At 40.5% G+C, this 20,524-nt stretch overlaps 2 protein-coding genes across 18 annotated transcripts in view; one reads left to right on the forward strand and one right to left on the reverse strand.

Moving 5' to 3' along the window:
- KREMEN1 (kringle containing transmembrane protein 1) overlaps nt 1-11,808 on the forward strand; it is a 40,529-nt gene extending 28,721 nt beyond the window's left edge. For 3 of the 10 annotated variants that reach the window (XM_066978791.1, XM_048073671.2, XM_048073670.2), the window contains exons 7-9: nt 387-545; nt 2,465-2,549; nt 3,111-11,808. In XM_066978791.1, coding sequence (XP_066834892.1) covers nt 387-545; nt 2,465-2,549; nt 3,111-3,273 — 407 coding nt within the window. In that variant the 3' untranslated portion in view covers nt 3,274-11,808. Of the gene's footprint in view, nt 1-386; nt 546-1,458; nt 2,007-2,464; nt 2,550-3,110 lie in introns of those variants that run through there. The other 7 variants (XR_010825485.1, XR_010825484.1, XM_066978792.1 and 4 more) reach the window with 7 other exon arrangements.
- Nucleotides 11,809-13,119: 1,311 nt separating this feature from the next.
- ZNRF3 (zinc and ring finger 3) overlaps nt 13,120-20,524 on the reverse strand; it is a 112,093-nt gene continuing 104,688 nt past the window's right edge. For all 8 annotated transcript variants that reach the window (XM_013193644.3, XM_048073665.2, XM_066978787.1 and 5 more), the window contains 3 exons: nt 18,451-18,553; nt 15,397-17,142; nt 13,120-14,636 (listed from right to left, as the gene is read on the reverse strand). In XM_013193644.3, coding sequence (XP_013049098.1) covers nt 14,593-14,636; nt 15,397-17,142; nt 18,451-18,553 — 1,893 coding nt within the window. In that variant the 3' untranslated portion in view covers nt 13,120-14,592. The remainder of the gene's footprint in view (nt 14,637-15,396; nt 17,143-18,450; nt 18,554-20,524) is intronic.

Consider the following 20,524-nt stretch of genomic DNA (forward strand, 5'->3'; position numbering starts at 1 on the left):
CAATCCTACACATACCTGCCTGTCAAAACAGGTTGGAAAATGGAAAAGAAGCTGGGGAAAAAAATGGTAGTCCATCTGCATCTTTGGTTCATCTCAGCTCTTTCCAATAATCTATTCTACTCAGCTATAAAGTCCTCAGGAGATCAGGAGAAAACATTTCAGTCCTTGAGTTGTACCTACTCTTATGACGAACAATTAACTTGCAGAAAAATTCTGAGAACCCTAACTTGGTGAAGCACACAATTTTTCTGGCATCAGACATAATATGATTATTGGAGTTCTCTAAGTAAACCAGAGGGAAGCATATGCCTGTTTACAAGCACAAAGTAATGCCCAATTACATCTGTTAAGAAGCTGTTTATATAATCACACTGTTTTGTTTTCAGCTGTGAAGGACAGTGTGCATCAAAACAAGATTACAATGAATCAGACCCTTTCAGAGAAGATACATGAACATGCAAATCTCAGCATCAATGCAGCTCGGTCATCAAAGATACTTTATGTCATCACAACCAGCCCAAGTCATCCTAGTAGCTCCATGCCTGGTAATATTACAAGGAAAATGTGAAAACAGGAAAATTTTGTTCTGGCACAATCTAGAATCATTATCACTTTTGCCTCCTCCCCCATTTTATCTGATCCACTGTGCCTCTTACTAATAGATGCCTGAAGAAGAATTTTCATGTAGTCTAATAATCACTAATTGCGCTGATCTCACTGCTTTTCAAAACTGACTTCTCAGCATAAATCATTTAGAAATAATGTGAAAACGAGTCTTTGAGAATGAAAGCATATCAGAAAGATATTTATTTACTTTGATTTGTTACTTTGTGTAAGTAGTAAAACCAAATGGCAAGTGAAAGCAGCCTGCTTGCTAGAATCGGTTTCAGTGACCAGGGCATACTGTAGGGGTGGCAAAAGGTGCTGAAAAAAAGCGCAAGCGTTTACAGAGTCTGGAATTAGCCTGAATGCTAAGTGCAGCCCATTTATCCCAATTCACAAAAGCCAGAGCAAAACTACAGAGAGGGCTAGGCAAAAGTGAAGCAGGTTCATCTTTCAAGAGATGTCACTGAGAACTGTTATGTGTCTTGAGCTCATTTTCCAAGACATCCCTTCATTCAGGAGATTGTTAAGTTGCAAATAACTGAAGACCGGAATATCATTATTGGTCTCATTTATCTTTAAACTACCTTGGGCACCTGCTTTTACATATTGATGGAGTTAGACTTTGGTCTCTCTATGCACACTCTAATAGTTCTGTAATCCTGAAGCTATGTCTTCATTCCTGAAGTCTAAAAATGTGACTGCACATTAGCTGCAATACCCAAATTAGACAAATTATATACTGATATAAGTGTAACTCCTGACATTCCTGCATGCAGCATGGGTTGGAGACTATGGGAGTCAGAATGAACAAGTGATCTAATAATTTAAAAATATGTTCCCTTCCAATCTCAGTCTTTTAAGTAGTTCAGATGTTACACTGCGTCAAGCTATTCAAGTCCTGCTTGACCTGATGGTACCAAAAAAGACAACTAAACTGGAATGCGAAATACAATGCCCAAGAGCCTTCAGCATAAGGTAATAAAATAGGAGAGCACAAGTACTGATCAACTGTCTCAGTAGATTCTAGAAAGGAAAAAATAAACAGTGATTATTTTCATAATTACTGATAGAAAACTAGGCCACCTGCTTACAAACATTAGAGTTACTACTGGCAGCATATATTCTAGTATATTCTTAGTCTGCTTTTTAATATTTCCTCTGAGTGAGTTTTGTTTACTTTCATAGGTATATTAGAAAATTTTATTGGTATATGCTTTGGATTTTTGCAGTTTTGCTTTTTTACAGGGATTAGTCCTCCATAGGAAAAAACACCCCAGACTGAGTTACACAGTTTCTGCCAGTTGTTTCCTAAAGGCTTAACGTGTCTTCAAATTACAGCTTTGAATAAAGCATACAAAGGCTATGTGTTTCTTTTCTGCAGTATACCTACTTTAAAAATTGTAAGTAAATGAATGCACTGAGAGTCCTCTCCTCTCCTCTCCTCTCCTCTCCTCTCCTCTCCTCTCCTCTCCTCTCCTCTCCTCTCCTCTCCTCTCCTCTCCTCTCCTCTCCTCTCCTCTCCTCTCCTCTCCTCTCCTCTCCTCTCCTCTCCTCTCCTCTCCTCTCCTCTCCTCTCCTCTCCTCTCCTCTCCTCTCCTCTCCTCTCCTCTCCTCTCCTCTCCTCTCCTCTCCTCTCCTCTCCTCTCCTCTCCTCTCCTCTCCTCTCCTCTCCTCTCCTCTCCTCTCCTCTCCTCTCCTCTCCTCTCCTCTCCTCTCCTCTCCTCTCCTCTCCTCTCCTCTCCTCTCCTCTCCTCTCCTCTCCTCTCCTCTCCTCTCTCTCTCCTCTTCATTCCCTCTCCTCCTCCTCCTCTCTCCTCTCTCCTTTCTCCTGCTTTTTGTTTTCATTTTTCTTTTTCAGAGTGGACAATATATAGTCTCACGGCACTGCTCATCCTAAGTGTTACAGCCATATTGGCAAAGATATTTCTCCACATTAGCATGAAGTAAGTGTGAAGCTCCGTACCAATTCTGGTACACCTAATTTCTCTGCATTATGATACTGTGAAACTAGTCATATTTAAAATCAAGTTATATGTTACATATTTGTATCCTCAATAGGATACTAATCAAGCACATTTAAAAAAAAAAATCTTCCCTGTTTGCTAGGGTAGCATCTACTTACTCATTCACTGAAATGATGGGTGAGTTTTGAACAAATCATAAACGTTGTGCTGTATTTACACACCACAAACTAACTTAAATATACAAGGACATGAATTAATAGTAATTAGTAATAGAATATGTACAGACAGATTAATTTAATTGCTTTCATTAGGGTAGCAACTATTATAGCGACAGTATGCCTTATTTGTCATTTGGTCCAAAAAGCAACCAACAAATCCTTCAAAAACTTATGCAACTATGTAACAAGTAGAAAAAAAAATACGGTCACAGACATAGAGGAACTCGTTAGCATTATCAGTGCAGCAATAATGCAAACGTACTAATAATAGCAGCTTCCTGTGCACCTTAATACTTATTGTGAACTAACTCTTGTTTCTTAGATCCCATCAAACACCATCTGCAAATGAAATGGAAGATTCCAATGAGGTTACTGCTGCTGGTGAGATCTGGAGTATATTTTACCAGCCATCCACATCAATATCCATCTTCAAGAAGAAGCTTCAAAGTCAACAAGATGATTGCAGTCCATTAGTGGGAAACTGAAGTGTCTTTTATTTTACAGGAACCAATCTTCTTAAAATCCAGGTGATTTAGGAATAATTCTTTTTTTTTTTTCTTCCCAAACCCATACTTGTCTTCCAAAAAGTCAATTTCCAAAGGCCTTTGAAAGACTTTGCTTGATCTGCTGTTTTCTTGTGTATACTAGTGATGATGGATTTAATTGATGCAATAATTTTGAAATATTTGGTGCTCATCAAACCTGCAGTACTGTTAACTGCTGCCTTTAAACCAGTGCACTTAAAATACAAGTGAAAACCTGTAAAATTCAAAATATCTCACAACCCTGCAAAAAGTAATTGAATGAGTATCTGCAGGTTGAGGACTTTTTGTCTTCCTGTGTCACTGTATTGTATCAGGCCATTTTAGTCTCTTTATTCTCAAGGCTGAAGACAGAGGTAGATACTGATAACCTGTTCAGGTGCCACAGAAGCCAGAGCTTATTTGGCTTTAATGTAAACATCTCTAAATGTCACTATACAGTAAATTGGGAGTAAAAGACTGAGGAATTATTAGGCTGGTTGCCAATGCTCTATTTCTAGATTTTTCTGTTTCTACAAGCAGAGATACACAAACAAAAATCAAATCAAATTCAGGAGGCACACTCTCAATGGATCTTCAGCTGCAAATGTGTCATTGGACTAATTCTCACTGGGTCAAGGTGTGTATTACACATAAACAAATATGTGTGAGCAGTCAGATTCACCAATGGTTATGACGATTTTGCTCATAGAGTGTTCCTTTCAAAAACTATCATATGCCAGTCTGCAGTCCTGCATTAACTTTGGATGTGAGTTTAGGACTTCTTAAAGGCTTGTTCAAGGAAATTATAAATCAACTAAATTTTTAGATAGTGAGGCTAACACCAATTCTCACTCCAAGGTTAAAGGTATTAATCCCAGCAGCCTTAAATATTTACAGAGTTGTATTCTGCTGTCAACACCTATGCCAGGCTGTGCACTGGAAAACATACACAACAGTTGCCTTGATAACTAACTGTGCGAAGAAAGTGTTTCCCTGCCTGCAAAATTAAAACGGCACTGCGTTTTTAAGACTAATTATAGAAGAACTAAAAGATCAGTGGGGATCTGATCTGTGAAATAATTTCTATTTGGTTGTAACAATTAACTATTTTTTTCTCTTTAGTAGAACATCTGTCTACCTAAATTGCTCAGACTTCTCATCCCACCACTGGGGATCAACAGTGAGTCTTTCAGCTTCAAGTCCAGCTCAGCAAGATACTTAGGAAAAACTGACAATACAGGTCAGATAGGTAGACTGGAAAGGTTTGCATTAGTGAGCAGTTCCTTAAACTATATTAGAGAGACATTAAAGTACAGTAATTCCAGTTAGAACAAAAGGAATAAATATAAGTTTAAGCATACCAATACTCTATACACCAGACCTGTGGTCTGAGAACAACTGCTCAACGCATCTGCAAAAGCTAATGAAGAAAAGTAAGATAACTGACACTGACTTTGAATTCATTCTAGTATTTGCCATTCTGTTTTTAAAATCTAAAGCCCCTATCTTCATGGGGACTATAGTTTTCCTTCAAAAAATAGGGCATCTAAAAATTAAACAATGAAATATTGTGCCTTACTTGCCATTCTACATCTAGTCTTTTACCTGAACTGAATTACTTCCAGCTCCATTTATGTACCATAGATGACCGCCACAATTGCACAATAAGTGCTTAATAGAAAAAGGACTTCACTAAGCTAGCAATTATGGAATTGTTTATATCAAAATCAGAATATTATGGAAACATCTAGCACATATTGCATGAACTGCTGGAAAGGTTACAGGAAAAAATAATTACAGTATTGCCAAAAATCAAGATAGGAAGTGTTGTAAAATATGCCAGTTCTCTCTTATGTGTCATCAGCTTGGACTAAAAAATATTGTCTGTTTCAGACCCAATGAAAAACTTAAAATTGCCTTTTTAACAATCTGTGTTTGCATCGTGCTGTGCAGTGAAAGAATCCTTCAAAGATTTGTAGTGAAGCAAATTAGTTTACTTCCTCTAGATGGTTATTCTGATTCATTAACGGACAGCTAGGATGGAGCCACAGAATAAAACTAGATCTGTAGGAGTTAAATTACGAGCACATTTTGAGGAAGCTTTGTTTTCTTATCAAATGTTCTTGAGCAGTTAAATATACAGTCAAAGGAAAATTCATACAGCAGTTAACTAATGCTGATAACCTGAAAAAACATAAGGAGCACCCCATGACTGATTTCTACCCACTGCAAAAGGAAAAAAAAGACAGAACATTTTTTTACATCTCTTTTTCAGTAAGGATTTTAATTTTACTATTAAATTGGAGAAATCCCTTTACAAACGGCAAGAAAAAGACTGATGATACTAGTGCAAAATTTAGAGAATCTAGAAACTATTTTTTGCATCAGTTCCTCAGCTACTTTTTAAATAATTAAATATTTCATGTGCCTTTCTTAGGGAATGTTTCTCTTATTCCCATACACAAGAGTCAGAAAAATAGCAGTTATAGCAGATCAACTGGCCATGTCAACAATGAAAGACTAAGCTTATGGTATTGCACAGTACATTGGAAAATGCACTGACAAAAGTGTCAAGGAAACTATGTTCCCCAAAGTCTTTCAGATTGCCCAGTTCTAGATACCTCTTCTACTAGGAAACAGTAATAGATCGAAATGCAGCAAGAGGGTCCTTGTAGCACTTCTTACTGTATGTGCCTGAAACCATAAAGAACAGGCAGATCTCTGAAGTGTTTTTTTTTTCAAAACTTGGTATAGTCACCTGTAAACCTAGCACAGACACTTCAGTGGTATGGTGGTATATGGCCAACATATACGTTAATACAGCACTTTATGATGTTTGCTGTAAGGCTTTGGTAGAGGAAGAAGAAAAGACTGACACATGCAACTGTTGTAATCCCACATGATTCAGCACACAGCAATGCATACCCCTATGACATTAGCAGCTGAGCACTGACAGCTGGATGATGCACATAGCTCTGAATGTCATCATGTTTGTGTTTACAGCACTTCAACAAATTGAAAATAGCTGCAGAATGGGAATTTCTCTGGAATTTTATCTGAATGGCCTTCCAAACTCCTACCTAGTAGTTCTCTCAACAGGATGGACAGGCTGCAAATGTATTATTGGCAGCATAATGTATTATTGGCCACAGCTTCAAAGGCAACTGTTTTGACAACAATACCATCATGAGGAGTTGCTTCTCACATACACACATTCCAGCCCCTGCCCCCTTCCACGCTTTGTTGTGCTGGTATGCCTGGCTATGTGGTAGTGCAATAAACTGATCAGGTTAAAAATTACCATCATTGTTTCTTCACTCAGTTAGACTAGAGTAGTTCATTTGGAAGGGACCTCCAGAGATCATCTAGTCCAACTTCCTGACTGCTTCAAGGCTAACCAACAATGAAAACATATTATTGAGGGCATTGTCCAAATGCTTCTTGAACACTGACAGGCATGGGGCATCAACCACCTCACCAGGAAGCCTGTTCCAGTGTTGGACCACCCTCGCGGTAAATAAATGTTTCCTGATGTCCAGTCTGAGCCTCCTCTGGTACAGCTTTGTGCTATTCCCTCACGTCCTGTCATCGGTCACCAGGGAGCAAAGACCGACACCTCCCTCTCCATTCCCCTGCTCAGGAATTTGTAGCACAACGAGGTGATCTCTCAGCCTTCTTTTCTCCAGATTAGACAACCAGGGATCTTCGGCCTCTCCTCATAGGGCATGCCCTCCAGCCCTTTTATCAGCCTTGTTGCCCTCCTCTGGATACTTTTAAGGACCTTAACATCCTGTTTATATTGTGGAGACCTGAACTGTACACAATATTCAAGCTGAGGCTGCACCAAAGCTAAACATAGTGGGAGAATCACCAGAAGTGACTGGCTATGCTGTGTTTAATGCACCCCAAAGTGCGGTTTGGCCTCTTGGCTGCCAGGGCACACTGATGATTCATGTCGAGCTTCTTGTTGACCAGCACCCCAGATCCTTTCCTGCAGAGCCGCTCTCCAGCCACTTGTCTCCCAGCTGTTACTTTTAGCAATGAGAAATTCTCTTATCTTGCTTATTGGGTGGTTTCACAGAAATGTGAGCTATCTTAGCTATGTGGAGCATACGCCATAGGAAAAAGAGAGGAGTGCACCAAAAGCAGGGGCAGTGAGTACTTATGGATGGCACTGCCACTGTAGCATTTTGTGAAACTGCCTCTTAACTTTATGCAGCATGTCAGTTACAGTAGCCTACAGAATATATGGACTTTGGATGGTAACCAGCTGGAAAGGTGGCCTTCCTAATTCAAAATCTACTTTAAAAAAATTAGGTTTGTTTGTTGACTAAATGATTTTATATGTACTTTTGTCTTAATATTGTTATGTTGGAGGGAAAATGGAGACTGTAATTTAAAAATGTGTGATCTGTTATCATAGTAATATATATATTTATATATGTATAGGAAATGCATTATTTAATACAGCATATTATGCTTGTATCTTGCTAACATTTCATAGGAAGAAAAGATGTTAGTTTACATTCTGAGAAAAAAATAAATATTTTATACATTGTAACCACAGTAAAATTCAAAGATAATTTATTGATGTATATAAGACAGAAAAGCACTGAGAATAGAGTAACGCAGACTCTCAATTTTGTAGCAGAATAGGTGCTGATGAAACAATTGCTTAAGATGCACTGTCTTCCTTTGAATCGCATGTCTAGATTGTAATTGTATTTGGCCGTTCATCAGATTCTGGAAATCCATGTGCATATATTCTCAGGACCATTTTAACATCCAACACCTTCATCTGCTTTTTCAATCAAGCATTAACAACATCATCTTATTTAAGACATGTTTCTGACAGTTTTTCTATAGCCAGTAAAGTTTTGAGGAGCTTTAAAAACACTGCTCATCCAGACAACCCAACAGTATTGCAGAATTATGGTCTCTGTATTCCAAGCTCCCCAGGCAATACTATAAATACGAGATTTTTTACTGATAGCCCTGGAAAATGAATCTACTTTCTGTATGAGTATAGGCCAACACATCAGCAGACACTTGGACTGCCACTAAATGAGCAGGACTAGCTATTCCAGTTCAATCTTCTGCTTAATAAGCTTTCTCAGGCAGTGGAAAAGACTGCCAAATATTTTCTAGTGCACTACTTTGCCTAATGGAAAGGTCTACTACAAAAACATAACTCCTGACAAACAGTTGTCCAACTATTACTTAATAGCCTGCAAAAAAGTGTTTCACAATCCTCTGATGAAATACATTTCAGTGATAGTTTCACCTGAAAATTATTCTAGACATTTTTGAACAAAGTTATCACTCTACTACCTTGAGATCTTGAGAGTGAAAAATATAATTGCCTTCAGATTGTGTCATTTTTCTATAACAATATCCCCACAACAAATACATTTAACGCAACTCATATTTTCTCATCTTTACTGAGCACTTGTGCTTTGGGATAAAATTAGGCATTCTGAATCTCAGTCTCAAGACAATTTACTGTAAATCCAAAAGATATCACATGAACCAAATAAGACTGTCAAGAAAACAGAACAAATCAAACTTGAAATGACTCACCACTGAAACATGTGCTGTGCCTACATGTGGTCATCTTGTGTTCAACAAATGGCTGTAATTAACAATTATAAAAAATTAAATACAGTGAATTTCTGCATGAGTTCAGTTAGCATTGCTACGCTGTAGAAGAGCGTTGCATAGCAGAGGCAGAAGCACTGTAGTTTACCAGTGGATTGTTTGCTGTGGGGGTTTTTAGGACTATTTGAGCTGAAAATGAAGAGGATGATTACATATGGAAAATATTTTATTGCTTTGAAAAGCTATTTCTGATGTAACAGAATATTGAAGTTTTCGGATATGTTTTCAAACTGTTAGAATTTGTTATAACAATTATTTCAGGGTTTTCTCTACAAATTGTAACATCATCATGTTGCTAGCTAAAGGTAATGCTGTTTTCATTTTCTTGCAAAATTATTCTTTCAGTAATTTGTCCTTTGACCAAAATAATGCTACATTTGCTCACAGGAAGCTTCAGCTTCATTTATGTAAATGTCTAAATACCAGTGTCAGGTACCAAAATCGTCTCCAGCTCCACCTTTTCATGTCAGGACTCAAACTCTTATTTTCATTTTGAAACGCTACTGTCATACAGGCATTGGCCTCTTATGTAGAGGGTGTTGCTCTGCTCTCCTTTCTTGCCATTAGGGTTCAGACGCCTCCTAAACCTCTGTTTATTCTGGGAACTGTTGCCTTTTTTTTTCTTTTTTTTTTTTTTTTTTTCCTAAGCAGCAGTTTCATTCCCCAAGAGGGAAATGTATTCTTTACTCTGAAAGAAACACTTTTTTACTAAGTTGTGGAAGCACAGAACCTCTATATCCAGATAAGGTATCTGATTTCAGGTATACTGTTGTCTGAACAAAGACTTAGGGCAGGCTGGCTCCAATTGTATGAACACAGGCATATTTAAAAGATACTCTTAACACAAGGATCGTAAAGAGCTTGTAGGCATAGAGAACACCCATAAATGCTGAGCACTGTGCTCTGCATGCACTACTGTGCAAAATATAGATAACCACCTGTCAGTATGACAGATGCACCCCATGTTGCTAAAGCAAACATGAGATAATATTACAGAAGTACCAAGTATTTCTGTAATACACAATCTCATTAAGAATATTCTGTTCCTTCTCTTATTTTCCTACATGGAGGATCCATGTAGGTTTATGGTGCCCATAGACCAATTTTGCCACAAAGTTATTCCTTAAATACTTAAAACCTCAGCAACAAAAAGAACTTCCCCTTACAAATATATTTTTGTAGCAACTATTTAGTCATTAAGAAAGAGTCACAACTAAGAAGAGACAGAGTACCCCCCCCAAAAAAGTGCAACATTCAAGTTAAGCAAAAGAGGGGCATTTACTTTGAGAAGTGAACATGACTTGCCAGTGCTGCTTAGTTCCCTCTTGCCTGTTGCTCTTCCATTATTCTGCCCGTCTTCTCACACAGACCAGGCTTTCCGATAGTACCTGAGATAAGGATGCTAATTGATCCTCATGATAGGATTCCCAGCACATCAGCCATGGTGTTTTCCCATACAATACAGATGGTTGGAGAGAATGCTCTCTTCTTGGGTGAATTCTGAGGTGAACGAATTACAGTGCAGTTGAACAGACTTAGATGAGAGGTGGGGAATAGTCCAGGGAATTACCAGGTAAACATCTTTGTGAGATGGAAGAAATTGAAGGAGGAGATTGGAAGGGTTTTTTTTTGTGTGTGTATTGCTGTATTGAAAATAAAAACATATAGAGGCAAATGATTTCAACAATGGCATATATACATATATCACATACATATGTACGCACATGGAGATTGCTGTCCTCTAGCTGTTACATACCTGCAAGTCACTCTCTTCTAATGTTTTTGGTCAAATTATGCCCTCTGCTGACAAAATGACTGATTTCAATTTCAGAGGAGCCTGTGATTTCATGATCCAGGGTATGGGCTTGGGTCTATCTTGACTATTCAACATCATTTAACGTAATTTATCTACTTGCATCATGCTGGCTCAGGTCCTGAAATAGTTCTAGTTCAGGACAAAAGATTATTTTTACCTGAAATTAAACCAGAAATAAGTTCCTTTGCTACACGGAACATGCAGGCTCCAAACATAAATGAGGATGCCTTCCAGCAAGTGTGTGACACTCAATTGTGATTCAAGGCTTCAGTGGCTTCTATGACCCCCTCAAAGAGCCTACATACTATATAGAGTCCCAAATGATACCTTTTTAGTTAACTACCACCTTGCAGCCTGAGCTTCATTGTACTTCCTACCGTTTCCTTCCCATGGCAGAGCTCTTAACCCCATCTTTTCCACAGCATACTCTGGTGTGCTGACTTCCCAACCCTTCTCCTTTCCTTCTGTGTCCTATACTTTCCTTCCCCTTCCTTCCTGTGTAGTCTTTGTTTTCCTGCAGTGAAAATGCCTAGCTTCCCCCTCCTCAATAGCAAGATCAACCAGGTGTGAGTAGAGACCCTAAAGTGACAGGCAGCCTCATGCAACACTGATAATGGGTGAGACTACCTGGGGACAGTACTAGGAAGGAGCTAAAATTGTCAAGTAATAACCTTATACTAAGCACAAAACCATGTAGATAAGTTAATCTGCTGGATATTCAAGTGTGGCACTTGCCTGGAAATTTAATGGCCCTGAGACAGAACATTGTGGGTTGCTTCCAAAAAATCCCACTTACAAATTTTTTGTGATCATTTTTGTTAGGATCTGTATGTGTGTGTATGCATATATTTGTTTACCTATTATTAAAAACAAAACAAGACCCCAAAACAAACAAAAAAACCCTGCTGTTGAAAACAGTCCACCTAGGACTGTACTTTGAGAAGCACAGCTGTGTCCTTTCCCCACAAACAAGAAGGACAACTTCCACACGTGTATGCAATAAAACTGTATTTTTGTGTGTTTTTGAGTGTTTTTTTTTTTTTTAATACAGACATTTGTACACTTTCTTACAAAACTGCAGCTAACTACAACTTTTCTTAAATCATTTTTGGTCGGCAAGTACTGTAAAATCTTTGTGTGCAATTATAATGTATTTACAGGGCCTCATGTTAGTGATTTTCAATGATTATTACAATAATGTCACACACTCTCAACATAAAACATGGCTTAAGATAAATATATTAGTAAATAAATATTCTGAGAACATATTTCCATAAATGAAATGTGCTGCTATACATATACAGAATATATACAAGATGTTTTCTAGCTTTTAAAACATTTTGAAAATGGTAATGAAGGAGAAAGAGCCCTTTGACCATATTACAAATCTTTACAGCAAATTTTATACAAAACAATTTTAAGTGCTATAAGATAACTTTTAAAACATTTTAAATAGTGCCTCATGAGCCAAACACAATGACAACTTTTCATGTAAGTAGTAGAAAGGCATTTTGTTATAAAAACCATCTATCACGGCCGGCTGGCCTATAGATTGTATAGACACATACAGGTAGCAGGGAATTAACTAAATGTTGAATATAAAACCAAACACGGAAACCAAGTGTAGGGTATATCTGTATGGTAAGGCCTGCAGAGACTGTTGTACTGGCAAAGATTTCCACAACATGTGAATGAGACCAGTACATCCAGGAACACCCTAAGCCAGAACATTCAAATACCGTTTTTTATAACCACATTTTACCACAACATGCTGTGCAGTTACAGAGTACAATGCATTGTAGGTGGCCTTAGATAATGCCGCACAAAACACCAAGCAAAATAACCCAGGCAGTACACCATAACTTGTAAAATGATTTTCTTTTGAGTGGAGGAAGGAGAAAGGTAAGACTTTAAAAAAAAATCTTTTAGAGTTTATTCTCCCAACACATACCACTTAGTACAGTCATTCAGAGAATGAGTAAGTTTTCAATAAACTTCATACACAGAAAATGTGTTTATTTTAATTATTATTTCAATTTTATACCCAGATATTGTCTTGTATGAATTCTCTGAATAGCTGGATTTGGTTGTTCATTTAGAGAGATCTAATGTGAACTCCTTTCAACACAGTTTTTTTTCCCTAATTTATTGAGTATAAAAAGTAAAAGTAAACAAACATATTTGTTGTTTCTTGGTTATTTGCTTCTTTTAAAATATTTGGGATTATAAAGAAAACAAGTTAACTTTTCTGGTTCTCACAATTAGCCCAGTGCTGTCAAGGACATTTTGTTTGAAAATGTAACATGAACTTTTTTTCATGTCTTTTAAATATCTCCCATGTGTACTGAACTTTAGTCAATTTTTTTTTTTTTTTTGGAAGACTGGCAATGTGGGCATTAACTAAGCAGTTTCCCTTTAGGAGAATTCCTGCTGAGAATACACCAGACACTGTGTCCTCAGGCACATGCAGCATGACAGGCAATTTAAACCATGCTATGGTAGCCTCTTACTCAGAAGCCGCTGTTTCCACAGGAAACAATTGCTATCAGAAGTGATGACGTACATTATCTCATGATAACAAACGTCCCCACTAGTACAAGAACAAAAGGATGTGCCCAGGCTAATGGAGTACAGAGAACACTCTGTACACAAGACAAAAATGAAACACAACTAACTGGGCCCAAGAAACCTTTAAAATAAATCAATCTATGGAAGCTACATCAACCACAGCAAAGAAGGAAACAATGACTAAAACAAGTCCTCATTTTCCCACGTGCACAACGGGTGACAAGCACTGCTTCCCTTAGGCGTGCTTGCAGGCTATAAGGAAACAAGGCATCAGACCAATTCCCAAAATGAGCCAGGCAAGCTACAAGCCCCCCTGCAAACTCTGTTTTCCTGCATATGCCAGCATTTTTCACATCCAGAAGAGGGGCTACAAGTGCCTGAAAAACTTCCTATGAAAGGCAAGATTTGTCATCTACAAAGGTTTCACCCTTTCTAAGCACTTTCTTCTACCATCTGTTTGAGGGAAGGGCCCACAACATTCTTCACCAGTCAGAAGATACAATGAGGTCTGTGTTTTAGCAGGAAGTGGGAATGAGAATATTCTGAGCTACCTGTTTCCCTACCCCCAATCTGTTAAAACTAATCACAATGGCAGGAGACCCTTCCTAGCCAAATCATCAGAGCAGCATGAAAGGGGGGGAGGGGAGAGGAAGAAGGAGACAGTCCAATCCTTCACCTCCCTCAAAATCGCTTGTATAACTTGTTGGCTACTAGGATTTGCTACTAGGATTAGTTGGTATCTGAACATCCATTCAGCAGCTGTATCCCTCTGGACTACTTTATTTCAAGGTGCTATCTGGTTTCTAAGGCAGGTGTGTAGCCCTGAGCTTATCAAAAGCTGGACTCCTTTAAGTAGGAGGTAACAGCATCTACACATAGCCTGGCTTATTTAACAGACCATGTTACTTCTCAGCAAGAGCTGACATAGTCACTTCTAAAAAGAAAATATAAATAACACTTTGTCATTAATATAGAAATGGCACTAGAGCTCAGAATGCTCCATACCATGTCCCACATGGGCTTTGCACACCAATGGAGGCCTGAAGGCTTCAGGCAAGACGGAGAAAGGAGATCAAGGTGATGTGGACACAGAGGAAGAGAAAGTGGGGAAAGTGGGGGAGGGACTTCTCCACATTACCACTTTTGTGTGTTTGTCAAAGCTTAAAAAAAATGGAGTCCATGAGAATTTGGAGTCTTTCATAAGCTCCACTTCTCCACCTGGTGTCATCTGGACAGGTCTAATCACTGATCCGGCTTCTCTCCATGGGATGAGATCCAGCACCTGAAGGATAAAGAAATAGTAATTGGTTAAAACTAAGGAAAATTGCATCTAGAATATTGCATCCTATTTTGGGGCCCCCAGAACATGACACTGGCTGAATCAAGTTCAGCAGACAGACAAGATGCTCAGAGGGCTGAAGAACTTGCCCTTTGACAAGAGGCTGAGGGAGTGGGTTTATTCTGTCTCCAGAAGAGAAGGTGTTGGGGGAACCCCCTAACAGATTGCAACACCTATGTGGTGAATGTCATGGAGATAGAGCCAGAGTCTTCACAGTGATGCACAGTGGACAAGAGGTTAACAGGCTTTAGCTGAGACATTAAATGTTCAGACTGGATCTAAGGAAAATCTTTTCACCACAAGGACAGTCAGTCACTGGAACAGGAGCCCTGAAACTCTGGCAGTTTCCATTCAAACCTGCCAAAGCTGTCAAGAGTGGCACAGTGTTCCTGGCTGTGAGAGCTCTAATGGGGACCTGATACTAGCAATCACTTTTCACCCTCTCCTCCCTTCCCCACAAAGTATGTGTATGAAAGCTCTTAAAGTTAGGTGGTAAACTATAATCTATCCCTCTAGCACTGGCCAAATAAGTACAGGTAACAGGAGAGTAACACTCTTGGGTGAAGAATTCGTTGATAACCCACTCTTAAGAAAAAGATGGCAGTAACCTCTATGTCTGCATATACCTGTGAAACTAGCAGGGATCTTGCATATCATATGCTAGAACAGAAAGGTACAGTAATGAAAAAAGCACACAGATTACCTGTGGTCTTTGTGGTCACTGTCAGCTTCTGGGTGTTCGGAATGGGACTAGGAAAGAGCATTCTGGCTTCCTCTTCCTGAGAGCAGTTCTGCTGAAGGAAAGATGTTGCCTCGTAGCACACCTCCCTCTCATCCTGTACCTCTCCTATACCTTGGCAGTGCAGGTAAGTATCTAGTTCAGGTGTCCCATCCCAGGAACTACAGCTACCTGTGTGGGTCCCTTGGCACTCTGTAGGTAGGATCAGCTCACAGTCTCTGTCTTCAGGAATGATGGGGATGCGTTGACCCAGATCACATATACCCTTATAGCAGCTTGGCAAGGTGTCATCAGGAAGCGTGTACTGCACATTCACTGCATAGTCTTCTGTATAGCAGCCACCACCTCCACTGCCACTGTTGCTACTACAGGCTACCTGCTTCTCTTCATAGAAGCAACAGGGCAACCCTTCGTATTTCACCCCATCTGTCCTATGCAAGTGGTCTGAGTTAATACTGTACAAGCCTTGGGTATTCCCTGACTGTGGTTCTATCCCTGGGCCACATGCCCCCCACAGCGGAGAGCTCAGGAAGAGTGCACTACAGTCAGCTGTCCCATTTCTAGGCTCCAGGGCAGAGTGCTGGAGTTCAAGGCAGCATGCACATGCTTGCTCCATAAGTGGCCCTGCTATCTCTGGATTCTTCCAGTTCATTTTAACATCCAAAGCAGCACCAGGAGCAGCCTCAGGTCCTCCCTCTGAGGTAGTGCCATTTAGATCCCTGTGCTCTAGTGAGGAATTACTACTATAGTTCATATCCATGCTGCAATTAGACAGTTGGTCCCCTGAGGAAGAAGCTGGCACAGGCCGGCAGTCAGCACCCACCAGACTGTGAGCATGAGCTGGAAGCTCGTCCTGATGGGGGCCCTCCAAGAGAACAATTGCACCCCTGTTTGCACCACCAACCTCACCCACTCGGCAAGGGCTCTTACTGCGGTAAATGTATGGGTCATAGTCACTGCTCAAAGAGCTGCGGAAGGTGGAACAGCTCCCATAAACACCTTGGTTGCTGACCTCGGTGCAGTCAACCATGGAATCACTAGAGGAACAGTGGCACTGACCAGAACTGCTGCTGCTGCTGTCACTCCCAGGGCAGTCAGCCAAATATCCACTGCACACTGAACGATGACCGTGATAGCAGCTAAAGCTGGAGGTACTGCCACTCTCCAAGCGAGATGAGGGCACTACGTGTACCACAGGAGGGAAAAGCATGCTGCTACCAGGCTGAAAGGCACGGGAAGGACCCTTTGAGGAAATGCCAGCTGAAGGCTGTCCATCTTGCTCAGGGTAACTAAGGCCTTGGAAGTAGTAGTGCTGATACATGGTCTCATATTGGGAAAAGCATGCTGCTTTGGAAAAGTTGCGCCCTCCAAACTTGGGTCTTCGGAAGTTGTGAGCTGGAGAATAAGCCCTATGTTCCAGGCTACAGTGATGTGTGTTTAAAGCATGGTCCAAATGAATAGGCTGATAACTTCGGATATAGGCTGCAGACTGGGCTTGGTAGAGGCTCTGTTCACCATGTCTCTCAACTGTAAGTACCGTGATAGGGTTTCCATGAGGGTCCATGCTTGTCCGGGTGGGATATGCAGTTATCTGGTTTGCTCTGTGCACTCGGCCTGGGTAATGGACAGGTAGAATCACCCTCTGCTGCCGGCTGCGTGCTGAGTTGATGGATTCCAGACAGACTGGACCTGTGTTTCCCTTCTTCTGTTCTGAATGTGAGAAGTAAGAGTGGAGAAGTAGGAGTGCAAGGGAATAAAGGTAAAAGACTTTATGTAACAAAATATATTGTTCTGAATTTAGTTACATTATGCATACAACAAAGTTTAAAAAAAAAAGTACCAACATTTTGCGGAAAAGAAAAAATACGATAACTCTCAAAAATAAGTCAAGAGCATCTGTCTGAAAGCCTTTGAAAAACTCAATTGTATTTGCATGAAAATGAAAAAAAAAAAAGTAAATAATTGCAGATACTGTTCTTGTATATGGAAAGTTTTTTGCTTACACAGCAATCCTGATCTTGCAGGTTAAGAGCATGGCTGGTAGTCATTGCTTTTGTTTTCACCTTACACATCTGTACTGGGTCTGGCTGGGATGTAATTAACTTCCGCTGCAGCGGCCCATATAGTGTTATGCTCTGTACTTGCACCTAAAACAGCATTGATATCACACCATTGTTTTGTCTATTGCTGAGCAATTGCTGGCACAACATCAAGACTTCCTCCAACCCCCACCCCAAGCCAGTAAGCTGGGGGTGGGCAAGAAGTGGGGACGGGACATCACCAGGGCAGCTGACCTAAACCAACCAAAGGGATATTCCATACCACATGATGTCACACTCAGCAATAAAAGGTAGGAAAGGGGAAGGGGGAACTCTCGTTATGAAGATGTCTGTCCTCACAAAATAATGCTATGTGTATTGAGGACCTGCTTCCAGGGGTGTGGCCAAACATTGCTTGTTGATGGGAAGTAGAGATATTTTTTTTTCTCTCTGTGCTACTTCACAGACTTTGCTTGCTTTTTGCTTTTTCCTTTATGTTTCCTTTTTTTTTTTTTCTCCTTTCCAGCACACTTTCTTCTACCGCTCTTCTGAGGAGGAGGGGGAATGAGAGAGCAGTCGTGGTGGAGTTCAGCTGCCCAGCAAGGTAAAACCACCACAACATTACATTACGTAAATCTGTATTAATATAAGACTTTTCAGACTTACCAAAAAGAAAACATACTAAATTATTATAAAATAATTCTATTAAACTTAAGTGTCCTAGCTGTGTTCATAGGTCACATGCTGCCCTCTGCTGGACATAGCACCCACAAGGAAAAGACCGAAATGTGGCCTGTTATTTCAGGGTACGTAGTCATTTTTTAAAGAACTTAGCCCTAACTGTATTTCTAGGGTTGCATTACAATAAATACTATGGGCTGTATGGAGATTTACATATAGGCACTATTTCATCTTGTAAGCTTCGAAGTCCATAGTGGGTGACACAGCTGAGTATCTGCACCTTAGCAGCAACACTTACCTATGATGTTATGACGGCAGTGAGGACAGGTATGATGCTGCAGTAACCAAGGATCCACACATTTCTTGTGAAATCGGTGAGTGCAGGGAATGACACGCAGCTCCTACAGGAACAGATAAAGGGACATGAAAAGTACTGGTGCCTAATGAGTGAATCCTCGCAGATTATTCCTACTTTTTTCAACCTAGCTACTGAACAGATTTGGAGTTCCTAGTCTCCCCAGACTAATTCCTAGTCTTGAAGCAGAAATCATTACAAATCTTTGATCACTTTGACTACCCATTTCTGAAACACCTTCATTTCCAACATACCTTCTGTGAAATGAGTGAATCAAAAATGCAGTATTCAATGTGAGAGCATGACTAAACTTACAATTGACATAACTGTTTTCTGTTCAGTTCTCCAGACTTCCCCTTCTCATTCCTTATAACCGATTTGCCTTTTTGACCACCACAAAGTACTGAGTTGCTTTCGCAAAGCTATCTAGAACATTCTCAAGATCTTGCTCCAGAATGGTGATGCTCACCTCACAACCCATCACCATATAAATGCGAAGCTACCCTTTGCTCTTCCCTTCCCTATGTGCATCACTTCACACTGAAGTTCATGCATGAATCTACTGTCCAGTCAGTTTTGAAGAGCCTTTCCGAAGTTCTTGTCTGCCATCACCTTTGCTACTCTGACTAATTTCCGATCAGCTAACTACATTAAATTTCTACAAGCTACATTAAATTGTAGCTTGTAGCACTCAAATATTGCACCTTTAAAGAGTATGGATCTTTTATGAATCATTTCAGACTAAAATGTCCCCAACTCATTTTTAAATGGAAGTTTAAAACTTATTGACTGCTTCTATTCTAAGGCGCCTACCTTCTATTTCATCCTTTCATTACTTCCTCTGTATAGAACCACGTCAGAGAAGGCAAGCATTGACATCAATGCAGAGATGCTAACTAGGAGCTGAAAACCAGTTCCTAACCCTTGGCAGGAACCCTGCTTCTCCTCTGGTTTCTCAGTGCTGTGTACTTAACACTTCAAAGACAAGGTACCATCAAAGCTTGAGAAGCAAAACACAAAATGTATCCCTTATGTCCAACAGAGCTTGCATGTACCATCACCTTAGATAGCACACAATTTGTTAAGAATACCCAGAGAATTAAATGCTGAGGCTACCCTGACTTCTTTACCTGTTCTTCCTCAAAAAAGCAGCTTGATGGAAGTATCAACTTGAAAAATGAGATCCCTCACCTCTCACAGAATCATCTAGGTTGGAAGAGACCTCCAAGATCACCGAGTCCAACCTCTGACCTAACACTAACAAGTCCTCCACTAAACCGTATCACTAAGCTCTAAATCTAAACGCCTTTTAAAGACCTCCAGGGATGGTGACTGAACCACTTCCCTGGGCAGCCCACTCCAATGCCTAACAACCCTTTCAGTAAAGAAGTTCTTCCTAATATCCAACCTAAACCTCCCCTGGTGCAACTTTAGCCCATTCCCCCTCGTCTGGTCACCAGGCACGTGGGAGAATAGACCAACCCCCACCTCGCTACAGCCTCCTTTAAGGTACCTGTAGAGTGCGATAAGGTCGTCCCTGAGCCTCCTCTTCTCCAGACTGAACAAACCCAGCTCCCTCAGCCGCTCCTTGTAAGACTTGTTCTCCAGACCCCTCACCAGCTTCGTTGCCCTTCTCTGGACTCGCTCGAGCACCTTGATGTCCTTCTTGTAGCGAGGGGCCCAAAACTTAACGCAGTACTCGAGGTGCAGCCTCACCAGAGCCGAGTACAGGGGGACAGTCGCTTCCCTAGCCCTGCTGGCCACAGTTTCTTATGCAAGCCAGGATGCTGTTGGCCTTCTTGGCCACCTGAGCACACTGCTGGCTCATATTCAGCTGACTATCAACCAATACTCCCAGGTCCTTCTCTGCCAGGCAGCTTTCCAACCACCCATCTCCCAGCCTGTAGCACTGCTTGGGGTTGTCGTGCCCCAAGTGCAGGACCTGGCACTTGGCCTTGTTGAACTTCATACAGTTGGCCTCAGCCCATCGGTCCAGCCTATCCAGATCCTCCTGCAG

Source organism: Anser cygnoides, chromosome 17 (genome assembly GCF_040182565.1).
Source record: "Anser cygnoides isolate HZ-2024a breed goose chromosome 17, Taihu_goose_T2T_genome, whole genome shotgun sequence".
Taxonomy (NCBI): domain Eukaryota; kingdom Metazoa; phylum Chordata; class Aves; order Anseriformes; family Anatidae; genus Anser; species Anser cygnoides.